The sequence below is a fragment of the Fusarium fujikuroi genome, chromosome FFUJ_chr05, assembly GCF_900079805.1.
Source record: "Fusarium fujikuroi IMI 58289 draft genome, chromosome FFUJ_chr05".
NCBI lineage: Eukaryota > Fungi > Ascomycota > Sordariomycetes > Hypocreales > Nectriaceae > Fusarium > Fusarium fujikuroi.
The window spans coordinates 1,657,997-1,685,026 of record NC_036626.1 but is presented as its reverse complement, the minus strand read 5'-3'; the positions used below and the strand labels follow the sequence as shown (position 1 = coordinate 1,685,026).

At 49.3% G+C, this 27,030-nt stretch overlaps 12 protein-coding genes; 6 read left to right on the top strand and 6 right to left on the bottom strand.

Moving 5' to 3' along the window:
• Window positions 1–265: 265 nt before the first annotated feature.
• On the top strand, window positions 266–1,102 carry FFUJ_07303 (uncharacterized protein; the record flags this gene model as incomplete). XM_023577540.1 has 2 exons in its annotated part: window positions 266–445; window positions 530–1,102. The coding sequence occupies 2 exons, from the start codon at window positions 266–268 to the stop codon at window positions 1,100–1,102; spliced, it is 753 nt and encodes a 250-aa protein (XP_023430596.1).
• Window positions 1,103–2,040: 938 nt separating this feature from the next.
• Window positions 2,041–2,757, top strand: FFUJ_07302 (related to palI protein; the record flags this gene model as incomplete). XM_023577538.1 has 2 exons in its annotated part: window positions 2,041–2,240; window positions 2,298–2,757. The coding sequence occupies 2 exons, from the start codon at window positions 2,041–2,043 to the stop codon at window positions 2,755–2,757; spliced, it is 660 nt and encodes a 219-aa protein (XP_023430595.1).
• Window positions 2,758–3,032: 275 nt separating this feature from the next.
• On the bottom strand, window positions 3,033–3,902 carry FFUJ_07301 (related to caffeoyl-coa o-methyltransferase; the record flags this gene model as incomplete). XM_023577537.1 has 3 exons in its annotated part: window positions 3,033–3,372; window positions 3,428–3,605; window positions 3,692–3,902. 3 exons carry the CDS (start codon window positions 3,900–3,902, stop codon window positions 3,033–3,035), a joined length of 729 nt encoding a protein of 242 aa, XP_023430594.1.
• A 764-nt stretch (window positions 3,903–4,666) lies between these two features.
• Window positions 4,667–6,136, bottom strand: FFUJ_07300 (related to cyclin-dependent kinase inhibitor 1c; the record flags this gene model as incomplete). Its single annotated transcript, XM_023577536.1, has 1 exon — window positions 4,667–6,136. The coding sequence occupies one exon, from the start codon at window positions 6,134–6,136 to the stop codon at window positions 4,667–4,669; it is 1,470 nt and encodes a 489-aa protein (XP_023430593.1).
• Window positions 6,137–6,879: 743 nt separating this feature from the next.
• Window positions 6,880–7,642, bottom strand: FFUJ_07299 (probable protein ORM1; the record flags this gene model as incomplete). XM_023577535.1 has 3 exons in its annotated part: window positions 6,880–6,927; window positions 7,045–7,403; window positions 7,489–7,642. 3 exons carry the CDS (start codon window positions 7,640–7,642, stop codon window positions 6,880–6,882), a joined length of 561 nt encoding a protein of 186 aa, XP_023430592.1.
• A 2,265-nt stretch (window positions 7,643–9,907) lies between these two features.
• On the top strand, window positions 9,908–11,803 carry FFUJ_07298 (uncharacterized protein; the record flags this gene model as incomplete). The annotated part of the gene is made up of 1 exon (XM_023577534.1): window positions 9,908–11,803. The coding sequence occupies one exon, from the start codon at window positions 9,908–9,910 to the stop codon at window positions 11,801–11,803; it is 1,896 nt and encodes a 631-aa protein (XP_023430591.1).
• A 2,403-nt stretch (window positions 11,804–14,206) lies between these two features.
• Window positions 14,207–16,186, top strand: FFUJ_07297 (uncharacterized protein; the record flags this gene model as incomplete). The annotated part of the gene is made up of 1 exon (XM_023577533.1): window positions 14,207–16,186. The coding sequence occupies one exon, from the start codon at window positions 14,207–14,209 to the stop codon at window positions 16,184–16,186; it is 1,980 nt and encodes a 659-aa protein (XP_023430590.1).
• A 188-nt stretch (window positions 16,187–16,374) lies between these two features.
• FFUJ_07296 (uncharacterized protein) lies at window positions 16,375–17,166 on the bottom strand (the record flags this gene model as incomplete). XM_023577532.1 has 3 exons in its annotated part: window positions 16,375–16,984; window positions 17,050–17,070; window positions 17,120–17,166. 3 exons carry the CDS (start codon window positions 17,164–17,166, stop codon window positions 16,375–16,377), a joined length of 678 nt encoding a protein of 225 aa, XP_023430589.1.
• A 261-nt stretch (window positions 17,167–17,427) lies between these two features.
• Window positions 17,428–18,696, bottom strand: FFUJ_07295 (splicing factor NSR1-like protein; the record flags this gene model as incomplete). The annotated part of the gene is made up of 1 exon (XM_023577531.1): window positions 17,428–18,696. The coding sequence occupies one exon, from the start codon at window positions 18,694–18,696 to the stop codon at window positions 17,428–17,430; it is 1,269 nt and encodes a 422-aa protein (XP_023430588.1).
• A 1,986-nt stretch (window positions 18,697–20,682) lies between these two features.
• FFUJ_07294 (related to Sts1 protein) lies at window positions 20,683–21,689 on the top strand (the record flags this gene model as incomplete). XM_023577530.1 has 2 exons in its annotated part: window positions 20,683–20,761; window positions 20,860–21,689. 2 exons carry the CDS (start codon window positions 20,683–20,685, stop codon window positions 21,687–21,689), a joined length of 909 nt encoding a protein of 302 aa, XP_023430587.1.
• A 1,546-nt stretch (window positions 21,690–23,235) lies between these two features.
• FFUJ_07293 (probable Double Strand Break repair protein mus-11) lies at window positions 23,236–24,899 on the top strand (the record flags this gene model as incomplete). XM_023577529.1 has 2 exons in its annotated part: window positions 23,236–23,998; window positions 24,049–24,899. 2 exons carry the CDS (start codon window positions 23,236–23,238, stop codon window positions 24,897–24,899), a joined length of 1,614 nt encoding a protein of 537 aa, XP_023430586.1.
• Window positions 24,900–25,346: 447 nt separating this feature from the next.
• FFUJ_07292 (uncharacterized protein) lies at window positions 25,347–26,959 on the bottom strand (the record flags this gene model as incomplete). XM_023577527.1 has 2 exons in its annotated part: window positions 25,347–26,535; window positions 26,586–26,959. 2 exons carry the CDS (start codon window positions 26,957–26,959, stop codon window positions 25,347–25,349), a joined length of 1,563 nt encoding a protein of 520 aa, XP_023430585.1.
• Between the last annotated feature and the right edge of the window lie 71 nt (window positions 26,960–27,030).

The following is a 27,030-nucleotide window of genomic DNA, read 5'->3' as shown; positions in this document are numbered from 1 at the left end:
GTGGCAAGGAATCTGGGGATTAATAACAGGTCGCTCTGGTTCGGTTCGAAATGTTTGGAGCTCCAGGTTGAAAGCAACAAAGATGGATCCAATAGGTGAAGAGCTCTGGCCGTACCTGAGTTGGAGTCCGGCCCCACCGAAGCCGAGCCGATAGTGGAGGAAAAGTCGAGCTACAATTGAATATGAAATGTAGGTAGCCCAACCCAGTGGATCATTTCCTTGACATTGAATTCTTCACTTCACCAACTCTGAGGACCACATCAACATGTCTGCCTCGGAAACCTACAGAGCAGCCCAATTAGCTGCGAAGGCTGAGCGTATAGCTACGAGTCATCTCAAGAATATAGAAATCGGGAAGCGCTCTATACGTCTCTACGTCTCGCCCGCGCCAGTAAATTTTGCTGAGAGGCGCTCTGTTCTGGGAGCGCTTGAACAATATGGACAAGTAGAGTTCTTCAAACTCATGCCGGCATGTCTGATTTCGAACTGTGCGGACACTAGCTGTTTTCGCTGACTATTCTGACTGTAGGGTCAAGGTTCTGCGTTCATATCACTGATGAAAGAGAGTGAAGCTGCCACCAGAGCCGTCTCCTCAAGCCCAGTCAACATTACTGTTCCTTCATCCTGCAAGGAGCCAAGGTCCGTTGTGAAAGTAGACGGGCTAAAACCACGTTTTGAAAAGCAGCCTTCGCAGTCTTCCAACGACACCAAATTTTTCATCGAAATAACTGAGTCTCCCGCATACAATCATAAGGGTAGCTCAAGCTCGCTTCTCGCGAGTGTCTGGCCAGACTTTGTCACAGAAAATAAGACTCTTGCTTCAAAAACTCTGCAACAGTCGCTCCCTAATAGTATCGCAGCCAGGGGCTTGAGCCAATGGGCCGTTGATTTCGGACGCGAACCAACAATGGATTCCAGAAAGATTGACAGAGTACAAACCCGCAATTGGGTTCCAACGAAGATAAAAACACCGCCTAGAGCGCCAATATCGCAGGCAGTGGGAGAATGGGAGCGTCGAAAACGTACGCAGCGCCGCCGGGAACCAAACTCAAAGGTGGATGAGCAAGAGACGTGTATCACTTCTGAAGACCAAGACATTTGAATCTCGGCTTCATTACCCAAGGCTTAGGCGGCACTTGCGCAACACATTTCTACGATTCTCCACCTTATTAACTCAGCCATGTTGACGATTCGCTTCTTTCTCTGCATAGCGCAGATCTTGACTAGTTATCGCAATATGCAGCGCACGACTGGGAGAAAAGATTACACATGCACCCAGACACAGCTATAAGTACACAATCAGTGCATGCAGAGGCAGCTAAACACAGAACGGGGTTCACCGAGTAGTCTAACAATCGATTTCTCCTCGTCGTATTGATGCCTGGTAGTCACCACCTGCTTTGCTGAACCACATTACAGTTCACACTAATAAGATAAGTGTGACGCTGATTGGGAAAAGAAACAAGCAGAGCTTCCAAGCAAGGATCTTGGTATGATCTGACCCAAGTGGGTTAGTCTTGTCTGAAATGCAGGGTCAGAGGGCCAAGATTGATCTAAATCATCTAAATTGACACAAAGAGACACCCGAATCAAGAAATTCGGGGCGGCCCACACCCCGGTAGATGAGCCACGATTCGGCCAAAGCCACTAACTCTACGTCACTACGTAGTAGAGACGGCTTCTTGCGACGAGGATGCTATACCACAATATAGCCTGTCTTGGCTTTGATCATGACGGATTTCGGCACACACGAGACCTGGAACAGGGCTTAGTGATGACGTCTCACGTAACGACACTGCACAATGTTGGTTCCTGGCATTGGCTACATGAATCCATGACACGGGAACCCTCATACGGCTGAGTGACTATATATCTAGGCCTGCTTCTCTCGGTTTCTTGACATTCATTTTCGTATTGTCTCATATCACTTCCAATTGGCAAGCGGTTTTGTTTCCTCTTAATAACTGCATACTTTCCTGCAATTTTTGAGTAGCAGACGCCCAAGACTACCACTACTTCCAACCCACCATAACCATCAAAATGGGTCTGGGACGATTCATCCACCATATCGGTGCCTTTTTCCTCTTGGCAGCAACAGTCATGCTCATTGTAGTGAGCATTACAGCTCCTGTTGTCAATGACATAGCCCTCCTCAAGGTCAACTTGAACGGCAACTCTGGGGGAGGAAATGGTGTGAATTTTGGAACTTTTGGGTATTGTGTCACAAGAAGCAGTGGAAGGTAAGTTCATATCACTTGAACACACCGTGTCTGATTTCATCTTCTAATATACCGCAGCGATAGTTGCACAAGCGCTCGCATTGGCTACGACCCTTCCAATGCTGTAGCCGGCACCAACTTCTCCAATGCTGGCTCGGACACTGCAAAGGCCTTGACATATGTCATGGTCCTGCATCCTATTGGTGCTGGACTTTGCTTCATTGCCTTCCTTCTGGCTCTCGGCGCCGGCATCTTTGGCTCCCTCATGTCCACGCTTGTTTCACTCCTGGCCTTCTTTGTTACTATCATTGCCCTGGCTTGTGACTTCGCTGGATTCTCCATTGTCAGACGACGTATCAACCGAGACACCTCCGCCAGTGCTCGCTGGTCTGTTGGTATCTGGCTCGTCCTTGCCGCAGCTATTCTCTGTCTCATCGGCACTATCGCCGTCTTCGTTACCTGCTGTTCCGGCCGCCGTCGTCGCAACCGCGAGAACAAGAAGATGGCAGCCTACAACTCTTCTCCCACCCGCTACTAATTAATAACTTTACGTTTCGGTAGTGTTTTCATAGTCAATCACTTGCCGCCAGTCATGGGAAGGGGGCGTAATAACGACATATGGATATAACAATGCCCTGACATGATTTTCCAAATACGAGTTCATGAAGTGTGAATATCAACGGAGATGATATCAGCCTAGGATGTGTCACGAACGATTTTTTATACATATTTTTTTGTCTTCATATTCATTTAGCCCTAATATATATAACCATATGCCATCCTGATCGTTCTCCAGTCGAGACAGTGCTACCACTAATCAAGAAGTCGGGAAACGTTGACGCCATCCCACAACGGCAGAAGAAATGTCTCAAGTCGTGGGCTTTGCAGCGCCAAATCATTGAACTGTCTCACAGCTGAAACGTTCTTCAATCGATCGCCTTTGAGCTCGTCGTCACCCAGCGCTTTGTCGTCTGCAACCAACCCTCGGCGCAGCACATTATCCGAGACGATGAGAGCGCCTGGCCGAAGGATTCTGCTCGAGCTACCAGGCTCCGACAACTCGAGAAGTTGCTTCAAGTATCCCGGATAACCAGTCTTGTCTGCATCAATGAAAACAAGATCATAGGGCTCCGTGGGGTTGAGTTTGGGTAAACTATTCGAGCATCAGTAATTTGGGGTGTAAGATGATACAAATATGAATATCTCACGACTCAGAAGCAGGGCCGACGATGATCTCAACATTATCGACTCCATTTGCTGCGAAAGCCTTCTTGGATAATTCAGCGTACTCAGGCTCGAACTCCAAGCCAGTCACAAGTCCACTCGGTCCCACAGCGTCAGCCCATACGAGGGCAGAGAAGCCAACATAGACACCGATTTCTAGAACTATTGGACGGTGATCAGCATTGCTCTCCTTGCTGATGACAAAAGCCTCAGGGAATCTAGTTCCATGTTAAGGTATCTTGACCTACCCCTTGTAGCACGAATAGATTTTGCAAGAAAGATATTATACTGAGACTGAAAAACAGAGCTCATATAGTAAGAATCCTCCCTGTTGGCAGAGATATTCGCATGGTAGTCACTTATGTACTTGGGTAACGGGGTCGAGTGTTGCTCTGCGTAGTCAGTGACTTTTTGGCCCAGCTGGGGCGATGCATAAAGAGGAATGCTGTTGTCTTTCATCTCGGCTTAATTGAAAGTAGAATGGTTTCCGAAGGTCTTGTATATCAGAGGAAATAAATGAAGCCTGAAGGCGTGGTTTTATACCTTTGTCTTCGGTACTGTAGCTCGGAGATAAAACTGCCACGAAGGAGGGGGGTTCTGCCAGATGTACAGAGTCCAACGAGACATCAAACTACAGCCAACCAGGAAAGAGGCCAAGGTAACAGGAGCATGACTCGGCGGTTTAGCAGCTTTTATATTATCTAGGTAGTTCATGATATTTGAATGCCATGTCCCCAATAAAGATTATATGTCAGATTATATAATTCCTACTATCGATGAGATGGTCAAAATCGTGCTTTTCCTTAAGGGGAATATGCCACAACTACCTTAGACTAGTAGTATAAGTCGCCATCTCCAAGGTTTCCAAGAGATCCTGCCCCGCACTGTTAGGTAAGGGCATTGACGTCAGCTTGGAATGACAAAGCATCAGGTCGGCGGTATGCCTCTCGATCCGATCCTTACTCCGACCAAATTCCCGCTGGTAAACGGGCATTCAATGGGTGTGGTTCTCTTCATTATGTGAGAGAAGTGAAACAAAAGGAGGGGACGATCAATTGAAAGCTACTAGTTATCTATGAATCCAAAGATAATCTCAAAGGCCTTGTTCCAAAGATCTTGCGGACATAACACCAATTTTTTTTAAAACCATCTTACCGCTTCCAACGTATCCCTTGCAGTGGTGCTTCGTTCAGCGCACTTTCATACAAGACTAGATTTGAAGCTCATAGAAGCATCATGCTGGCAACACCTGCAAAGACGGCGACGCCAACAGAGACGCGGTTGTAGGTGGCTCCGGACTTAGGCACTGTTACAGGAACTGAGGGAGCATTGCCGTACTTGCCCTCTTCAGGCTTGGCTCCTTCGGGCTGAGCAGGGGCTGGGACCGGAGCCGGAGCCGGAGCCGGTTGAACCTCTCCGGGCTTCTGCTCAGGCTGTTGGGGAGCTGGAGCAGGGATAGGGACAGGTGGAATCTCAGGCTTCTGCTCGGGGTGATGAGGAGCCGGGACGGGAGCAGGAGCAGGCTTCACTTCATGGTGAGGGACGGGAGCAGGGGCAGGGGCAGGCTTCACTTCGTTGTGAGGAGCAGGAGCAGGAGCGGGAGCAGGAGCGGGAGCGGGGGCGGGAGCGGGAACGGGAGCCTGATGGGGATGGCAACCCTTGGGCTTCGAACAAATGTTCTCCTTCTTAGGCTCGTCAACCTTGTGGTGCTGATGCTCGATCTTGTCACAGATGCTAGGCTGGCCATGGTGATGGACCTTGTCACAGATGTCCTCCTTCTTGGGCTCCTCCTTGGGGTGCTCATGCTTGGGCTTCTCATCGTGATACGTTTCTTTCTCCTCTTCAGACTTCTTCTCCTCAGGCTTCTTCTTGGGGTCCTCGATGACGATGACCTTAGGTCCCTCTTTATGAGGTTGTTCAATCTGGGGAGCTTCAGGCCGAGTAGCTTCAGGGGCCTTGGTCTCCTTAGGAACAATGACAGTCTTGTCTCCATGCGTGTATGTCTTTGCGTGAGGATCCTTCTCCTTTTTCTCCTCCTCCTCCTCTTTGGCCTTGGTTTCTTTGGGAGCATGCTTGGTGGTCTTCGCCACCTGTTCAGCAACCTCCTCGCCAGTGGCTCCAAGGGCTTTGCAGTGCCAGCAGCCAGGCTGTGCCCAGTTGCCATGGCATTCCTTACAAGGCTTACGAGAACACTTGTCACCGACACATCCAGGACTGAGAGTAGGTGCGTGGGTTGTGTAAGAGGTGTGGAAGTGGACCTTTGGTTTATGGATATAGTCGTATTTCTCTCCATCAAGCGTGTAGGGGCCCTTTTGGAGGTGGCCTGAGTGATGGTGATGATATCCAGTAGTTTTTGTGGCAGGATCGTAGGTAGGATCAGGGGAGTATGAGGAGTGGCTGTGGTGGTGATGGCGGTTCCCTCCAGCCTGTGCAGCCTTGAGCTCAAGCTCATCCTCTTTCTTCTGCAGCTTCTCCTCCAGCTTCTTGGCCTGTTGCTCGGCTTTCTCTCCCTCCTTCTTTAATTTTCCAGCCTCAAGTTGACCCTTGTTCACCTCCACCTTAAAGACAGGATCGGCAGCGTTCTTGTGCTCATGCTTGGCAACATCAGCCTTGGACTCGCTCTGCCAGTCGAAACGGTTGGCCTGAGCGAGGCCGTTGACGAGGGCCATGAAGGCCAAAGCGTTGTATCTCATGCTTGATGTTGATATAATGCAATGTTTCGAAACAAAAAGTAAACGCAAAGGAGCGCGATGAACTTTCCTTGGAGTATGCTTTAATAACTAGGGAAGCTGGAGAACTCCAAGGAAGATGGAAGCAGCCGGGATCAGGTCCTTGATTTATACTTGGTATGCTGTCAATGGACTGTCCAAAGAGGGGAACTTGGGCTTTTTTACTTGACTGCAAATATGACTCCGGAATACGACAGGAGAAGCCAATTGCCTGGGTGACGGAACGCCATGTCGCCGTGGAATCATCTCTGGGCTTGTCTCCTCGTACGATCAAGACTCCATGAGGCGGTAAGCACTCGTTTAGCTTGAAAACAGTCCAATGATTTCTTATTTGTGAGCATTCCCAGTCAACACGGAGGAGCCGATCGACATCCTGCCAGTGTGAGAGGCGGATCAATCGAAGGGTAATAGACGAGGAGCGGACATCGAGTGGAACAAGGGATGGCAAAATGTTGAGAAATATGCCGATTCCAAATCCAATTGCTGTTTTGAAGCTACCGCTGAACGACCGAACACTCCGCCCACCAGCCGCGTTGTAAATACTGCTCGCTATCAACTTGCACAATCTCGACCTCTTCTTGATTTTTGCAATCCCCCAATTCTCTTTCTCGCCAAAGATAATCTTACCCTAATGCCCCTGAAACTAATACAGCAAATCGGTCCCACGGTAGTTATTCTGCTTCTGTTTCTGCTCCCTATTCGGTCTCCTATTCCTCTGGTAGACCTGAGAACAACCCAAATCGCATTCGGTGGCTCTGTGCTTGTGTTAGCCTATGACGCCAACGAGAAAGTATGTTGTGTAAACAAAACGAAGAGCACATGTCATAGACGCAGAGTTGCAAACAAATAGAGGGGGTGGCATAGCAACATACGAAGGGTAGCTTGGGGATGACGACTCCCAGGACAGCCAATAAGTTAATAGTAAAGTATGTCAAGTCGTAATGTGTATAATGGGTGCTGACGAGAAACAGTGCAATCGGAACACCAAGAAGAAACTTCTTGGTGGGCGTGTACTGCGCGCCATTGTCAATTTGCTCCCACATGTTGAGATTGTCAAAAGCGCCACTGTTGAAATCGAAGGGAACGCCACGAACATGGTGGAACATGATGTAGGAGCCAAACATGTATGACATGTTGACAAGCGTCCATGAAGTCTCCTGCGAAACACCAGGGATGGCGTCAAATATGATTTTGGCGCACACGATCAGGACGAAATGAATGGTCCAGGCACCTAAGGGGCACTACACGTTAGCATGGCTCTCGGGATTATTGTGCAAGTGAAGATACAGATGGGCGGCAAAATGGGCTAGGCATACCTTTAGCATTTGTCCAGTTGGCGTTGAGGTTAGGCAGGGAAGCTTGGTCGCTGATCTGCTCGAGAGTCTCGGGAGGCTCATGGTAAACTTGGAGGATACTGCTAGATCTCCTCCTTCGGGCTCCAGCTCCTCCCGTTGCGTTTCGTTCGGGCATGTTGAGATAGATGCTGCCTCGGCGCGGAGGCTTGTTCGCCGCGTCGTAGGAGACGGTGCGCTGGAGTAAGATTGGGGAAGACAGCTTGGCGGTATTGACGGGTCAATTTGCAGAAAGCGTAAGTCGAGTGGGAGGGGGGAATCGGCGAAGAACAGTACGGGTGCAAACACCCAGAGTTTGCGTCGTCGATAAAAGATTGATCGGTTTGAGTTCAGAAATGAGTAACTGTAGATGCTCCCCCTAATGATGTCACGGCGAAGGCGTTCGGAGGCAGATGGGAGGCCAATACAAGGGCAAAAGAGAGCAGCTGTGTATGATTGATGCTGGAGATAACGAGAACGGACGTAGTCGGCCAAACACGATAATAGAGCCAAGTAAGAAGATGTAACGCGCAGAAGAGAACAGTTGACAATAGCAGACAGTAGAATTATTGGATCAAGGGAATGGATATGGAAGGACTGGACGAGATGAGAGGGGCCGCCGAACCGGAATATTCAATGTCCCCCGTATGATGGTGGACAAGGTAGGAGGAGCCACTCTCATGAGATAGAAAGGAGCAACAGCCTATCAGCCAGCAAGAGAAAGGGACACGCAATGCAACCAGAACGAGGGACGGGGCTACTTCGCAGGGTAACTAGGGGAGGAAAGAAAACACAGGACCTCGATCTTAGATGACAAAAAGACTTAGGGTAATGTAGCGTAAGTTTAGGATGAATCTTGCTAAGTTTATTTTGACACCCTACAGTAAGGTTCGCTGTTTTCTTGCCCCCCGAGGGGTTGGTCGGGTTAGGCGGAACAGTGGAGCCGATGCTGAAATTAGTGGTCGTAGTAGGTGAGCTTGCAGCAGTAGTTCACTGGAGCATGGTTAGTCCGGGGCTTTTTTTATTCAGGACCTCCAATAAAACGTTCGGGCCTAGGAACCCGCGGGTTTTCTTCAGGGGATCTGCATGTCAATACGACGTGTGATGACATTTCGTCCAGAGCACTGTAGGTGCTTTAAGAAAGAAAAAGAAAAAAAAGAAGAAGAAAAAGAAAAGCAATAGGACATTAATAACTGGTATCAAGAGTGCTGTTTCTTAGTGATTTAGTATTACAGTTACATCATTTGCGAGGTTTGCCAGTAAAATCCCTTTTTTCTCTCGTGAACTGTAAAACGATGCAGTATAAGCGAGATCTGGCAAAGGCCCATGGGTATCAGATTCACCAGCGAGATTGCAGTGCAATATATAGCACATGTCTTACCCGAGATGAAGAAGAATCACTATTGATTATCCGGGGCTGGCTTGTGGAATGATATTTCAATGTTGCAGAAAACGTGACGCTGGCATGGGATGTACTCTGACCGACTGATGGTCCTCGGCGCCATAAGAAACTACAAGTATGACCACGAAGCAGAGGGTAAGACAGCTGACAAAGACCCACGATCTCTCGATCGGTGTGTGTGCATCTTTGGAAATCGGCTGTTATCGAACGTCTCTCAGAACATCCAGGCGTTCATGGTACTATGTAATTCAACTAATAACCCAAGGTTAGTTATGTCCGAGTGGTTACCCTGGAGGTTTGGATAATCCTCGGAGTTTAAAAATAGCCACGGAACTTGAGAGTGAGGCATCTTTCGCCTGTGGGCCTGTATCTCCCATAGGCTGGCTGCGGAATTTTCTCCCAACTAGGATCTAACTTAACATAGTAGGCCTATCGATATCATCACAGCTTTCATTTCACATCTCCCTGACACTGTCAAATAGCCTCTTTGCACCTTGCCTTTGCGACGCTTGAAGTGTCAGTCACGAACGATACTATCACAAGTTGCAGAAGCCGTGCACATTGGATTTTTTATTGCTGGCAAACCCCTTTCGGAAGTGATTTCTCACTCGTGACGCGCCGAGGTACGTTTGTTCATAGTTGCATTCGTTGAAAGCCCCTAGCTTTCATCAAGCCAAATGGGAGGCTGCGTATGATCGATCATCGCGCCACCTTATGGCTAGGTTTTTTTTTTTAAATACGGATTTACCTATGCGTGCTCCCCATGCTCATCGGCGAGCAGTGTTGATTAAGTTTGAGCAGGATAGTCACGAACAATTTCGAGCAAGCCAAGTGGCCCTGAGAAATTTGCTTGAGGTTGAGTTTCACGTTAAGTCGGATGCGCCAAGGTCCGAAACACACAGATTCAGACCCGATACTACGTTCAAGCTGGAACGCCTCTCAGCTTCGACAAAGACTGCCGGTACCGCATAAGTGTCGCGCTGAACTTTGTTGCGCATCGGCATGGCAGATGAAGAATTTGACCCAGGTGAGGTCATTTACTTGTCCAGTGGAGACGAAGCAGCGGCAGCTGCCAAGAAGAGGCCTCTCGAGGATGATTCAACTCCTGAGCCCAAGCGCTTGAGGAGTCATGCTCGTGCGGCCAAAGCCCCCAGAATCGAGGAGCAATCTGTAAAAGGACTGAAGCCTACAGAGGAGTCGACAGCCGTTGGCAAGTCCTCAGTGCGGTCAATCACATCAGGTGACTCTGCACCCGAAGATTCTGGCGAAATCCCTGACTACAGGCAAGGTAGTGCCAGCTTCAAAATACCCAACCTCATGGATAAGAAAGGCGGCTCCTGGCTTAAAAGGTTTAAGGACTGGGTCAAGGCATTCCATGCCCAAAATCCGGGAACATGTGATGCCATTACCTCATCATTAACTTACTCTGCTTATGGCTACTATATTGACCACCACGCTGGCTTGAAGCCCAAGAAGAGAAAGAACGCAAAGCAAGTTGCAAAGGAGCTTGAAAGCACTGGCGAACTTCAAGCTCTTATTGGAAATCTCCATTCTTTGGGTGGCTGTGGGCCTAATCAGCCAACTCTCGACAGCTGGGTGACAAGGCAATCCCGACAGGAACCTGTCAAGAAAAGTAAAACCTCACGCGCTTCTAGCGTGAGCGAGGGAGAAATTGACGAAAGGGACGAGGATGGCTCCGAAAGCGAAGCTGAGTACGAGCCAACCTTAAACAAGAATGAGAGGACTGGGGAAGATGGCAGAGAAGAGTACGCATCAGGCATGAAGATACCTGCAAATGGCAACTCAACATCCAAAGTTTCAGATCCTCAGAGCTTACCACCGATTAACACTCACCGGAATGTTCCCACCGGTGATAATGCATTAGAACAACAGCGCAGATACTTCCCGTCGGCCATGGATCCTGCCCGGATGTGTCTTCTCTGTGGGCTGAATACACATCTGGCACCTAGCTGCCCATCCCTTATCTGCTCATCATGTGGGAGTTTGGAACACTCAAGAATCTGTTGCCCTGGAAAGGAACGATGCAACAAATGCCGCCAACTTGGCCACCAAGCAGGGCAATGCACTGAGAAGCTGGCTTTGACCAAGGAAGAAGGCCTTGCATGTGTCTTTTGCAGCTCAATGAATCACCTTGAGGAGCAGTGCACACAGGTGTGGCGATCGTTCTACCCGGATGTATCTACAGTCAGAAAAGTTGCGTTTATTCCTGCATCGTGCGCTGTGTGCGGTAGTGATAGGCACTTTTCTTCGGACTGCAATGCGCGCCACAATGCCGTCTCTAATCCTACATGGTCCGTGAAGAACCGCGATCAATATATTGACCCGGATTGTGGCTCAGTGCCGATCGAAGGGGAGGCGGTAGGGCAGCAAAATGTCAGGACCACCAGAGCCCCCGACCTTAAGATTCGCGGTCACGCTGCGCGAACGACCAACATTCACTACTCAGAGAGCGACGACTCGGAAGTGGAGTTTCTAGGCCACAAACGCGTTCAGAAGCCAGCGATAGGCCAAATTCGAATGGCCAGTAACATCCAGATGCCAAACATGCAAAATGGAGGGTCGGGACGAAACAACAGACAGAATGGCGTGCCAGTCCAACCCCCTCTCCCTCCTGGACCGCCTCCCGGACTACCGCCCATGCGAGGTTCCTTTGGACACCCGCCTCCACCCGGTGCTCCGCCTGGGCAATTTTCATCGCTACCTAGAAAGCCTCCTACCCAAGACTATAGGAATGTCCCCCCGCCATCTCACCACGGCTCTCAGGGACCCGGAAGGTCGCATGCTAGTAACGGGCCACAAGGGTCCAAGCCTAGAGGAGGTGGACGTGGAGGTCGTGGCGGTCGTGGACGGGGCAGGGGTAGAGGGAGGGGCAGATGACTGCTTGTGGTCTGAACGAAGCACCAACACATATGCATTGGTTGGAATCGAACTAGAGATGATGGAGAGTTGTGATGCCTTCGGAGCAGGGCATCCTACGAGTTGGTTGGTGCACAAAAGCCGAGCTGTCCAGACTTGGCGAACGGGCTTTTCGATTATGATACCCACCAGCATGTGCTTCATTAGTAGCACCTGGTTCTCATATTGGCGGTTTCTCTTTGAAACAAAACGGGAAACGACGAGACTGAAATAACTGTGAGCCACGAATACCAATAGTTTTCAAGCTATGAATAAACATATGGAACGAAAGAGGGCTTAGACATGCCAATAAACTCAAATAGTAACTCGAGTCGAAAATCACACGTTTCTTGTCAATGCATATATGGACAAGGGTCATGCACAGGTAGGGCCCGCTACTGGCTGTAATTTGTTGACACCACAAGTCGTTTTTAACAAGAGGTTTTGCGCGTGATTGAATAAATCACTTCTTCTCATATCTGAGATAACATCCAACTGGTTATACTACCGAAGACCGTCGAAAGTGAAACTGTATCTTCAGATAGTTAGTCGGGGATAGCGCCCAAATGAATGAGGTCCTCTCAAGGAAAAGAACGTCGATTGTCTGTGTGATAAGAACTCGCGACAATGCAGCATCACATTCGCGAAGCATAATCACTCACAGTGCACCGAGTGGAGGCAGCGATCTATTGCCACGAGTCTGGACGGGACAGGATTATCGTTCACTAGTCTCACGTTAAGATGTAGTCATCTCGAGGACTCGTTCAAGGTTCATACAGGGCTGGGCCGAGGAATGGGTGGGGAGAGACCAAGAAGCTTAATGGAGATGCATGTTTTAGGGTTGGGACTTTCTCGACCTTTGCTTTCAATGGATCTTTTTGAGAGCAAGGTTGTACCAACAAGGATGTGATGGGCTGGGATGTATGGCAACGAATGGATGTCATGCTAGCAGAACGATGTGGTGTATGCATTTTATGTGTGTTGCGCATTTAAGTCTCGCCCGCGAGGGATCCTGCATGATTCGTCCTTGGATGAGTTTAGGGCAGACATGCGAGTTTCGGCGATGAATGGTTGATATCCTGTAATCACACGATTCACACTCAAATGCTAGATCGAGCGAAGTTAGACTCTGACAGTTTCCATATTGAGATCTTGCAGTCCAGGAACCCGCAGAACAGCGCAGAATTGACTCCCACGTCCCGTCCCGCTTTGCTTGAGAGTCAAGATATTGACCTGCCGTCGATGACTTACATGGCGATGGATGGAAGTTGAGTGTTGTCAGAATAGCCAATCAGAGCGCGACAGGCATGGTTGAAACAACGCGACTATCGCGTTCTTGGACACGCGATTGATTGGTTGAAAGATATATGCATGTTTCCAAAGCGTGGCAGAGGGACCATCTCCACAATCTAGAAGCGCTATCGATAAACACCCGAGGCATGGGATGTACTCCTAGGATACTTGAGTTCAAAATGTGGGAGGCCTGAACCCAAGATTTAATCACACATTGAAGGAGTGGAAGGGTGTAGGAGTGGACCTGATGGACGTGGCAAGATTCAAAATAGGAAGCATCTGCATTGAAAGAGTTTGCAGCTGGTCTCGCCAGTGGTTGCTGATCTCGAGGCCAGCAAAGTACTCTCAAAGTAGGATTCCCATCGTGCCCTCGCGGCAGATCTGCAGCAACAAGGATAGCGGCAGAACAAACCACGGTGAGCCAACCAATCATGAAGCGATCGCAACGCGTTGTCGGTCAGTCATACAACGTCCAGTCCAACGCGAACAAGTATGGATACCTCGATCTAGACACGACCAGGGTGATTCGAGTTCTGAGTCACCGACAGCCAGTCGTCGCTGGGAGAGGGTGACCATCTCGCGATAGGACCAATGCACGAACCTGCAGCCGGCAGAGACACTAGAGCAAGAGAATGGAGTTGGAGAAAGGGGAATTTCCATTTTTCTCTTTTCCTCTGAAGCCAAAAAAGAACGAGGCTGATCTAGGGGGCCGCAGCGAGACAGACAGAGGCAGAGACAGATATATCTCGACCACCCGGACACGGCGCTCATGGCCTGACCCGATCCTTTTGTCCTTTTGATTCACTAAGAAATCAATCTGGTATCATTCTATAAATTGTTGAATTATCAGACCATTATTATTGACTACTATCCTCATCTACCTACTTGCTCCTTTCTTTATTGACTGTTGTTTGAATAACCCTCATCTCGACGTACAACAAAAATCCAACCTCGTCTTGGACTACAATATTGATATCACACCGTTTTGCATCATCAACAACATTGATTACACCGGTACTTGACAGCACCAGCAGTTATCAAATATAAGCGACGGATCTACGGGGCTAAAGCCCTCCGCGACATGCGATTACAATGGCTTCCTCAACAGAACAATTATTTCTCGCCGTCTTGAGAAGTGACCACATTAAGGACTCTCTTCTTCCTCACCTCTCAGCCAATGATCTCTGCAACATCCGTCAATCCTCATCGGCTTGCTGCAACCTCCTTACTAAGCGTATCTTCACCCGCCTACACATCTCCTTCTCAGCCTCGACATTTACCAAGTCAGCTCGAGTGGCTGCCCTCGCTCGTATCGGTCATCATATTGAGCATCTTACCTTCTACTTCCCCCATTCTGAGGCCACTTTCCTTCCTCCTCTCATTCATCCAGTTTCTGGTAACGAGATATGCTTCCTGTATACTCCTCACACGAGCATGGGTTCTGTTCTCTCTCGGCCCAAGTACGCCAACGCTGAGCTTGGTGACATCCTTACGCAGCAATATCCTCCTCTCTTCCATGCCGCCACCAATGTCCCTAGCTTTATCAACGCCATGCGCAGTCTAATCAACATGCGCCATCTTACTATCAGATGTCCTGGCCAGGATCCTAGAGAGCGGTATCGCCGTGACATTGTCGACTATGCTCTCATCAGCTTGCGTATCTCCCTTGAGCGCGCACCTCTGGAGAAGCTTCACAAGCTGTCCCTTTCTCAACTGCACCCTGCGGCTTTCAACTACCTTCGTCACGTCAACGGCTTTGGAACAGTCCCATCAGCTGGAAGACGCTGGCGCCAAATCAGCAAGCTCTCCATCTCTGTAGATGCTTGGGACTTTTATGGAACATCTCCAGGTCGTGACCATTTGAAGATCTTGGACGAATACGTCCGCACATTTGCCCCCAACCTAGAGAAGTTCGCCTTCACATGGCTTGGCCGCAAAGGGCCTTGCCCAGTTGCTCTAGCTTCTGACCCCCTCTTCTCACCGCCCCGTGCCTCCAAGAAACTTTTCCACGAGGTTACATCTCCCATGTCTCCCTTACCTGAGACTCCTGGCAAGGGGGCTATTTACTTCCCAAAATTGCGATACCTCCAAGTTCGCAACGCTGTTATGAATGCCCCTCAGCTCAGCAACTTGATCAACTCACACCGCCCAACAGTCAAAGAATTCGACTTCGAGAGTGTCGTTCTTGCTGATAATGGTAACTGGGACGATGTCCTTGCGCCCATCGACACTGATGATTCCTGGTCTCGAAGCAACAGCATGGCTGCCCAATCGGAATACAGTCTTGTCACAAGCCCCAGCTCAGAACATCTTCCTAGCCCAAGCGCTGCTGTAACTGCCGCTAGTCGTGAGCTCTTCGACATGGACCTCGGTGGCTTCCCCTTCAGTGACATTGAAAACGAAGTCGTTGATGACCCTACTGAAGAGATCACGGCCAATGATGGGTCTCCTGTACCTGTATATGAATCAGATGCTGGATTCAGCACAAAACTTAGAAAGAAACGCTCTCGTCGCCGCAGACGCAAGCATCGCAGCAGTGTTGAGGATGCCCCTGAAACACCATCTCCTTCACCCAAGTCCTCCCAACACTCCCTATCACGCCGCCACAAGACTTCTCGTCCTCGATTCCAACCTTTTGTGGAGGAACCAATCCTCCGCCCCTCAACTCCTGTCCCCAACATCACCGCCCCCATCTTGATCAGTGATCCCCAGCCTGTGCTACTACAACCCACAACTTATGACCCAACCGCAAGGAAGAATGCCTGTCGAGACCCGGATGAAGGCATTTCTCCCGTTCAGCGCAACATAGAGCAGGAAGAGGCGCACCGTCTTCTAGCTGAAGATGCTGTCGCGAGAGTGAGCGCCTTGCAAAAGGCCAAGGCCGCTGTCCTGTCCAAGCTGAGCCGCGAGTTCTGCCATACCAAGAAACCTCGCGTCGGCGAAGCCAACGCATGTCGCTTTCTGGCAGGCCGGGATATTGGTACGGCATTTGGCCCCAGCATGGTCATGGAGGATCGAAGAGCACTGGAGAGTCGGAGTGTATTAGTACCCCTGATGTTCAGTCGCTCATGAGCTGAACGCAGTACGAGAAACATGAATGAAATGATGGCGAGCTCCTGGAAATAGTGGGAACACTCTTGTAATAACGATACCATGTCCTTCGTTTCTTGATGTATTTACTATCAGTATTTCTTTCCCCTGAATACGAATATTATATTATGACAAATGCCTTTGTTGCCTCTCATTATAAGCATGCTTAACTATGAACTTTCCTTCCTTATTGTCTCCATGGCCTTGATATACTCCGAGACTTCTTTCAGGCCCGTGAGCGTCAAGTCCCTCCTGCGCCCTTCAATGACTACAGTCGGCACGGCATCGATATCCATACCTGTACTTCTGATCTTTTCTTTGGTATCCCTTTCACCTCTGGACTTATCTTCCACCAAGCTTTTTGCCATTCCCTCATCTATACCAGCATCGACACATGCCTCGATCAACATATCGTCAGAACCGGGATGCCTGCCTTCCGCAAAGTACAACCTAAACACTGCGTCCACGAGCTTGTTCGCTACTTCAGCGCCCTGGGACTCCTGAACTTGTTGGATGACCCGATGTCCAGGAAATGAGTTACCAGTCGGTCCCGTAAAGGCTATGGGAAGTTTCAGTGGTTGCGCAAGGGAGAGCATATGCTCTTCGAAGATTTTCTGAGCCTCTCGATTGTCATTATGCTTCTTGTGTAGGGCATATGCAGCTCGGTCCGGGATGGTCTCAGGACGGTTGGCATTAGGCTGATAAGATGCGAAATGGAGCTTGAAGGAGATGGAGGATGAAGAATTCGAGGAGCGGAACTGAGCCAGAGCCTCATCGAGTCTGTAGTCGAAACCTCAAATGGTTATTAAAGTCAAGGTGAGCCGAATAAAGATGGGAGATGTTACCTCCTCTTTCCAAGGTATGTCCTGAGATGCATTAGCCATGATTGTCTTTCTTTTCGACAAGTTATCATACCAGGGACAAATGGTGTCCATGACGAAAGTGATTTGAGACTGGTACATAATGAAATGCGATAGGAGGCGAATGAATATTGTATCTCTTGTATTTGGCACTCATTGAATGACTGAGATCGCTGGAATATGAATGCGGGGAAATTGCACCAAGCCTCCGGATCTATAACGGAACGGAACGACTAAGTCGAAAGAGTCCCCACCCGTAAGGATAAGTCTCACTCAGGATGTATACATCTTTTCACATCGGATGTAAGGAACCATTGCAACTATGAATGGGTATCTCGGAACAAGAAATGTATATCGCTGTACTTAGTCAAAGGTCATCTTCGTGCCCGTATGCTTCACAACCGCGCCCGTCAGTCTCGCAACAGATATATCCTCAGCTTCCTTGAGCGGCTTCGCAACCTCCCCATGGACATCATTACTCTCCCGCACTGCGCCATTCCTTTGATCATACTTACGCGGCGGAGGTCGACCTCGTAGGTTACTGTCCGTACCGGGAAGTGCCTTACGATCCTTGCCGAACCGCTTCTTGTACCGTACTTGGTCATCCTCGGCTAACTCCACCTTAAGCTCGCGACCTAGCATTCGGTTTACCCACCACTTGCGTGTCTTGAACTGCTTCTGCTGCGACTTGTCCTTCTCCTCATCGTCCTTGAAATCGTCCTCTGTGTCGACTGCCTCTTTAATTTTGACGAAACCTTTGACGGCCCATGCAGCAGCATTGGGGTCCTGGAACTTGACCCAACCAAACCCCTTGCACTTTCCAGTATCCTCGAAGGTCGCAACCTTGGCCCATTCGATCTCGCCGCACTTCTCAAAGTTTCTGTATAGGTCGTCCTCAGTTGTTTTGAAGCTCATGTTGCCCACGAAAATCTTGCGACTGGCATTGACATCTTGCTTTTGCTCCTTGCTGGTCTTTCCCTCATTGGCGTTCTCCTCTGTGGACTCAGGCTCCTTTTTGGGTCGACCTTCAAACGATGTCGCATCCTTAATGAGAAGTTTTCGACCACCAAGGTCACTCTCGGTCAGAGAGATAGCGGAGACTTTAGGACCGATTTCTGTAAAATCGACGTAGGCAAATCCCTTGTTTGCTGGTTTGACGCTCTTATCCCGGCCAGGTTCCTTGTTGGTTGGTAGCTTGACCCGAGTGATCATCTCTTCAGTGATGACGCCTCCGGAGTTGTCGATGAGCCACTTGCGCAGATCTGTAGCCGTGACATGAAATGGCAAGTTGCCGATCCAGACACTGTGCTCTGACCGAGCGGCTTTCTTATCCTTGCCATCTTTATCGCCCTTTTTCTCATCATCGCTATCCTGTTTAGAGGGTAATGACTTCCCCTTTTTCAGAGCACGCTTTGCACGCTTGGACGGGGGCTCGGGTGCGTCTACGTCGACTTCGATTTCTTCGAGTTCGATCTTGCGCTTGGAAGAAGATACCACGGCTTCAGACTCTGCCATCTCCACAGCTTCTGTCGATTCGACCCTCTCAATTGTGGTTATCTTCTCGGGGTTCTCGGCCTTTAATTCCGACCTAGAAGTTTTCGGTTTCTTCTCTTTCTTTTCCTTTGTCGCCATTGTGGTGATGATGGTTGATAGACGAGTTTAAGGGTAAAGTTGCTAGAAATTTTCTGCCTCTTCCATTGCGATAAGAGATAAGAGACTCGGAGATGTGGGTCCGCCGCGCCGGACCATTCCGCCGATGGTGGGCCTGTCAAGTACCGATTATATGCGTTGTCCATTGTCCGTTGTCCGCCGCATTGAAAAAACCAGCCCCTGGAATTAGGGAGAACCTTGCAGATTGTTCAACAAGGAGAGAGACTTTATTCCAAATTTTGGTGCACTTATCGGGAAATTCACTTCTGAGCGTTATGCCAACCCCAAGCACCTTACCGTAAGCTCATTCAACCTCTGACAAAGCGACGAGAAGGGCATACAAGGGCAGTTATCGAACTGTGCTGAAATGTGATACTGACAGCGAGATAAATAGCCATCTCACCGAGGTTGACAGTTTTTTGGGTATTTATGTTTGCGGATGGGCGCAGTGGCATTTGGTGCCTGTACACTATTGGGAAGTATTAGTGCAGCGATCTTTTAGGCTGATGCCACTACGGAGGATCCATTAGTAGTTTGCTAACTTGACTGGTAATGACAGCATAAGTAGAAGGGGAAATAATCGAGGCTGTTGTCAAATATACGATTTTACTCTCAGTCGCATCTTGGCATAAGACGAACAAAATGGTATTCATCCAATATCATTCACCGCCTTATGGCACTAGTCGTCCAATATACCTAGCAACAGGGATTTCGCTGTCTCAGAAACATCCCAAACACCTAATGGCAGAATTTTTTTTATCAAGTCAAGTTCTTAGTTAATCATCCATGGAACTGAGCCTACCACAGGTAAGGCCGTGTATTTAGGGACTATGCCATCTGTGACTTCACCATAATTATTATCATCATTTATCTGCGGCCCAACCATAAGCCATCACCCGACCATCATGCCAATCTGTCGACCGTTGATAAAGAGGTGATTAATGAGAATATTCGCACCTGTAGTAACTTGTTGTTCCGGGGCCTGAGAGATACAGGCCCGACGTACATCGCCGAGGCCGTCGCCGGCCGAAGCGTGGTGGCGGAGGCCGAATTAGGGAAAGGACCCGTTCCGGCCCCGTCAAGACGGCCCGGGCTTAGTTAATCTTAACTTTGCCGTGGTGTTGATTGGTGGGTATGCCATGAAGAGCCCCGGCGGATTTCTAATTCTATACCGCTTCTGACATATAAGCTGTGAAGAAAATGCTTGAATTCATGCCTAAAGAAAATTTGCGAGAGTCATGACATAGAATCGTAGATCCGGCCAGCGCGGTGAAGGAAAATCGAAACCAACCAACAGCCACTTGAGCCCAAAAAGGTGCTAAATTAATACTGGGGACCATGAAGATGCCCCTCAACCGGTCCCTGTTCACGTGTGGCTACCAGGCCTGGGCGGCTTGCGACGGGGGCCTCAGGTGTGGCCAGAGCGAATGAGATGCCTCGTGACCCCCCGTCGACCTAGGCCCAGGCAAAATTCACTAGCCCCAGACAACGGACCAAAAACACTGGAACCTTGGAACTCTCCCTCATTCAAAGCCTGACCAACCCCAACTTCACCAGTCCTGTCCACCTCTTCATCCTCCTCCACCTTCTTAAAACCCTCTTCTACGCCATTCACCCTCCACCACGAATCCTTTATTTCGCTCGACATATCGTATCGCTCGGTATAGCAATTCTGCCAAGCAAACCCTTCTATCATACATTCACAGTGCTTAACGCTGACTCCCCGATCCATTTGTATTCACGCAACTGGCGATAGAATTTGGAACTTTGGTTCTTGACGTCCAGCACTACGAGACCACCGCCGGTGTCTTAACGGCCAACACACAAACCATCTTTGTCGGCAAACATATTCGTCACCAATTTTGGCTTATCCAGCTTGCACTGTCTTTGAGTGATTTATTCATTCATTGATTGTTGAACAAGGATCGTTCCCGAGTCCCATCGGATGCTTTTGGAACTTGCGACAATATGAACGTTCTGCTCTCGCCTCAGCCTCCTGTCTTCCCTCATCAACACGAAAACCCTCGTCTCTCCCCTCAGCGATCCCGTAAGTGCTATCGTGCCTCGATCATTCCCCATTCGAGATTTGATAACTCACTCGACTCTTCCACCTTCCCAACTGCTCTCCGCCACTGACACACTTAGTGCCTCCCTTTCACAGCATGGCCTCTCGAAAGCGCAAAGCCGACGAGGATGGTGATGAGACTATGTCACCCAGGAGTTCTCCTACCATCTCTGCTCGGCCTCTAGCTCGACCATCGAAAAAAGTTCGATCCAACGAAGTCATCGGTCGACCTCTTGCACTTCCACGACTTCTCGAGACTCTCGATACCTCTCAGCTAAGAACCGTTCTTGAGCGCATATGCGAAACGCATCCCGACATTGGTCATGAGGTTGTCTCACAGGCTCCTCGACCTTCAGTTCCGTCTGCCCTGCAAGTTTTGCAAGGTTACGAGGCGAAGTTGAAGGATGCTATTCCATACGGCGAAACCAGCCCGGAATACACCTACTATCGGATCAAAGAGCCTCTGGTTGCTTTGATTGACGCACTATCTGATTTCACCCCTCAATTTCTCCCACCAAATGAAATTCAGCCTACCAAATCACTTGAATTCTTGGACGAGGCCACAAACATTATTCATAGACTTCCCAATTGGGAGCCGCAGACATACCGACACCATAAGGAAACTGCATATGAAGAAATATCAAAGGCATGGGCGCTTGTTATCAACGAGGCTGGCAAGAGGGCTGGTGGTCTTAATTTGCATACTGGAGGATGGGATCAAATTTTGTCTCGACACAATGAACAATCCGGTGATCGTCTTGCCTCAGCAATCAACGCCATGTCCACGAGTGTTGGATGGATAGGCGCCAATGCAAACCCAGGAGCTGGAGGGCCCTCTGACCCTAATTCTATTCTCAACCAGCTCATGTCTGGTACCTATGGAGCTCCCGTTAGAGTTGGGCCCTGGTAGGGACAGTTGTGACCTGGAGCTTTCCAAGAGAATGATTGCATATCGAGGCGCACCGGACGAGTCATCTTCGCACATATTACGACCAAATCATCACGACGATTTTCATTTGGCAGCATTGGCGGCATAGACTTGAGGCACCCATTTCTTTATTTTATGGGCAGGGTGGTTGGCGTTTTGCGTGCGTTTCTTTTATATCCCTTTCCTTCACTTATGAACCAGTAGGGATTGCTGTTATACGGTTTGGTTGATTTCCCAAGCAACCCCGACAGCGCAGACAGACTGCGTGTGCCTGTATGTAGAAATTTGATATATTTCGTTTGTTGTCTTCACAGCCTTGGCAGAAAACTTGTAGGCTGCTCTCCACGAACCTCATTTAATTACTCCCTGTGATGACCACCACTGGATATATGTCGATGTAGCCTGTTGATATGCCTGCATGTACTTTTTTCTGTCAGTCAAATATGTCACCCTGACCAGGACATATCGTGGAGTGAACAGTATCCGTCTCAGATCCCATGGACTTATCCAAACGATCTGGCTCTATTCCGTCCATATCACTACACCGAAAGGGAAAGACTGATGGCCGCATCTAGGCGACCTCAATGCATTGAATGAACGTTCATCAGATCAAAGTTTTTGTTGAAACTAGGCTATTCAAGCTACTTACGTTATCCTCAAGTAGAAACATCTATAGCTAAAAGGTCCAAGATGAACGCCACGTTATAAAGTAGATAAGCCATCATGGATATTTGTATCCCAATTGCGTCTTGAGCATCGTGTACTTACTTGTAACTCTCCACTTTCAAGAAATTGCATTCCTCTTTGAGATGTTCTCCCTGTCATCGAGATCCTGTTCTCGAGCGTGAAGTCGATAACTTTGGTACTATAACAGTATACTAAGTGTCACATACCTTAGGGAGGGAGCAAGAAAGCCTCTGGTCTGAACTGAAGATGCCAAAATTATGAGTCGTCTAATTCAAAAGTCACTAATTATACCAAATCTTCTTATATCTATACGAAATTTACTTTGATACTTTTGTCTTTGGGAGGCGAGAGAACTCAAGGCCTCTATCCTACATGATGGCAAGACATCGAATCCGTAATGGAGGTACGAAGACGGGAAGGTCTAGGAACAAAAAGAGTCATTTAATTTGAATAAGGTACCTTAGTAGGTAGGTAGGTTTAAGGCAGCTCGAGACATGCGGGGCAATCGTGGATCCTTGAGAATCTGGTTACAGCACCATCGTCGGTAAGGTAGTACGAAATTCCTGTTCTGGACAGCGGTAGAGCGGGAGTGCCTCCCAAGCGGCCTTGCCTAAGACGTGTCACGTGCTCTCCTGTCACTCTGAAGTGGAGGCGCGACTGCCTGGATTGATCGTTAACGCGCTCTTGCTCATTCATCCATATCAAGCCCGCACTGCTGGCGACATTTTGCCCTCAACTCTACACTGTCTCAATTTTGCTCTATTACTACGAATCCTCATTGCTGGCGCTTTCCGAGTTCTTCATGTGTACATAAATTTTGGTTTGTGTTCAAGCCTTCACCATGCCTGCGTATGTCCCTAGACGTGTCGCGTTTGATGTTCTTATCGCTGACGGTTTCCCCAGCCCAGGCGACCAGCACACTACAGTGACGAATCCCTTCGAGGAGCCGCGTATACGAGTCGCAGAATGGGCTGCCAAGGACATTGCAACTATCTCAGCGAAACTGGATAAACAACTTGGCCCCGAGTATATCTCTGCTCGTGCAGGTCCTGGTGGTACTAAAGTCCATTACCTAACTGCTGAGAAGTGTATCACATTAGCGAATGAAGTATTTGGCTTTAACGGATGGTCGTCCTCCATTCAAAACATTCAGGTTGACTTCGCCGATGAGAACCCTCAAACACAGCGCGTCAGTATCGGTTTATCGGTCATCGTCCGAATTACGCTACGCGATGGCACCTACCATGAGGATATTGGATACGGATCCATCGAGAACGCAAAAGGAAAGGCAATGGCCTTTGAAAAGGCTAAGAAGGAGGGCACTACCGACGGGCTGAAACGCGCCTTGAGGAGCTTTGGCAACGTCTTGGGCAATTGCATATACGACAAAGACTACGTGAAACAAGTCACCAAAATGAAAGCTGAGCCCGTTAAAAAGTTCGATCAAGACAATCTCCACCGCCACGCCGACTTCATCAAGCGCGATGTTGTAAGACAAGAACCCGCCGCTGCCTCTACTTCTGCGGCGCCCGCTGTGCCTGTGGTCAAGACAGAGCCGGTGCCGCCACTCCCTGTTGCAGAGTCATTTGACGATTATCTTGGAGGTATCTTGTCCTCCGATGGATTTGAGGAAATCGAGGCTGAATATCTGTAGAGCTCGACGAGGCAGACTTCTGTGTTCCAGAAGATGGCCACCCGGACGAAATAATGCTTTCAACATCAATCTTGGGCCAATCCGCAAATGAGAAACCGGCCAACAGAACAACAGCCCAACAAATTCAGCAACAAACTGGCAGGTTGAATTCTACTGGACCTCCGAATCGAGCACCGCAGACTCCGATACACGGACAGCAACGTCCTGCCCCCTCAAATGGTGCAGCCACACTTTCCAATCGCCCACAAGGTGGACCTTCAGGACAAACAACTCCAAACCAGATCGGCAACCCTCGTCCGCCACCCAATGGACCTCAAAACATGCCCGAAACCGTAGGGTTCTTCTCTGCAAAGGCCGTGAATCAACTACCGGAATCTACCCTCGAAGGTTCGAGTAATGCTCGTCTTGCTTTGCCACAGGGACAGCAGGCCTTCAACCCCAAGGCAGAAAGTCCGTCTATTCGCAAAACCCCTGGTATTGACCACAATTCATCCAAACCTGTTGCAAAGAATGGCCAACATGTTGCTCCGACTAATAGTCAAGCAACGGTGGCACCTGCTACACGCTCTAACACGAATAGCTTCACCCCAGTGCGACCATCCATGCCCAGCTCCCAGAGCGCACGCGGAAATGTCATAAACCCTTCGCTCGATCAAACTCGTCGGATTGGCGCCCCTTCTGGTCCAGGCAGTCCACTCGCAAACAGGGGCAGCTATCGGCCCCCAGCAATGAAACGGCCTCCTCCAGCGGATGGTAGAACTGCACTAGCCGACCTACCTGCTAACGGAAATGGAGGGACAGCACCAACTGTGGCAAGCGGATTGGAAGCAAAGCGACAGAAGACGGGGTAGGCCTCTTAGGCCGAAGTTTGGGTTCAGGCAGGCAACGAATGGCATGATGGTAGGCGTAACGGCGTTTCCAAGAGATGTGTTTGTTAGGGGCTCGGGTCTGGGATATTTTTTTAAGGAATCAAATAATGATCGGAATGCAACTTGGGCTCTAGAGTTAAACGTCAGATACCGTTTCCTGTCTGTAAAATACGATCTGACTTGGTGTGTTGTAAACAAGTATGAATGTCGAGTTATGTCCTCAAGAATGATATGGGAATCAATAGAAGCTGCTACTCTGCGGAGTTTCTGGGACAGATGTCTCTGATCATTATTGGTGCGTTGTTATTTCATCTATCATCCTATTGTTACATGGCTAAGCCTAGTTGAGGTACATGTGCTTCACCCCGAAAATATTCGAGATGCTCTATTCAGGGTGGAGAAAGTATTTCATATGTCTTCTTTTCGCTTTCAGATCAGCTTAGCAAGTCCTGATTGAGCCTGTTTCACTGCATGTGGAAAGCCAAGCTTGCCCGCCATTTCGATACACTGCTTGTACTTCTTGCGAGCCAAGTCATTGTTGCCCAACATCGCTGCGACATCGCCCCAGTTACACAGAGCAACAGCGCAAGCCTCGTCGCATTCCTCTGTACGCTCGTCGCCACTAACGTCCTTTGCATGCTTATAAGCGTTCTTGGCCCAGTTCTGCGCAGCTTCTAAGCACTCCTTTCGAGTCGCGGGCATGGCAGGGTCATGCAGCTCCTTAATCATCTCGGAGGGCTCGCTGGTAGGCGGAACAAATATGGGATGTTGGGCGAAACTGGCTGCGAGGTTGTTCATAATGATGGGGCGGTGGCAGGGAGTTTCGCAAAGACGAAGAGCTTGGAAGAAGAGAGGGATCGCGAGGTGGAACTGGTTCTTGCGCTCGTAGTCACGACCCAAAGATTCCATAGCGCCACCCATTTGCTCTGGACTTAGCCAGTCACCCTCTCCGGGCTTGATACCCTCCTCCTTGCGGCGACGGAATTCCTTCAGAGCGGTTTCAACGGCCCAAATAAGGTGCTTCTGAGAGCTATCAGGGTCAAGAACGTGTTCGTCTGCGTATAGCTCTCCAAGTTTGATTGCAATCCCAACAGTCTTAGTAAGAAGACGTTGCCTCTTATGCCATAAACTTTCGGGGACAAAGTCCTCTTCAGTCGCTTCTTGCTCATTGGGAGAAGTGGCATCGTTGGCAACATGAGCCGAAGAGGCCCCAGACGTCTCGGATGCAGGCTTGACAAGTCTGCCGTCATCGTTGACTTTGCCATCCTTGACCGAGTGCTCCATAACCCGAATCCACCTGTTACAATCGGCAAGGATGCCCTCAAGAACCTGCAAGCAGCCGCTGTAATTTCCGATCTTCTGCAGCCAGTGTGAAGTCTGGATACGAATACCAAGAACTTCGTCAGAATAGGGATCCAGGCCATGCTCTGCGCATTGATCCATGGCGCGCTTATAGTACTTGAGAGCGAGTTCGGAATCGGGACTGATGTTGGTATAGTATAGAGCTCGCCGTAGAGAGTTTGCGATGGGTTTTGGGTATCGTGTAAATTGGTAGTGGTAGAAGTAGTTGAAGTAGAGGTAGACGGTATATGCGCCAATGACTGACACCACACCGAGGCTGATATCGTTACCACAAGGAAATAGCCAAGGGTGTGCTCTGGGACTCACATGAAGATTCCTAGTGTTGTTGCGCCTGGGCTCTGTCGGAACGCTGCCTTGATACCGGTCGGACTCATGGCGACTACAAGACTACGTAGGCCAGCAGCAAGAGCACGGCTCGCAAATTGGCGGAATGTGATCTGTGGTGGTGTCGGTTGACTTTTCTTGGGTAACTGGTTCTTTCTGGCTTCGAGATCTCCATCATGGCGATTACTTGAATTGCTTGTTTGGAATCGACGCTGGTCCGGCCGGAGGCCAACAACAGCGTAGAAGTTGACCGTGGCTGTTCGTGAACGTAATTGGACGGATAACAGGCCGGAAGCTGGATGCTGCCAGCATCGCCGACGGAGGGGTCTCAGCGATGCAACTGCTGATACCGACATGGTAAGCCGGTTGACGAGTCCCTCGGCGAGTGATGGCTGGGAGTTCTTTTTGTATGGTTATGGTGGTGATG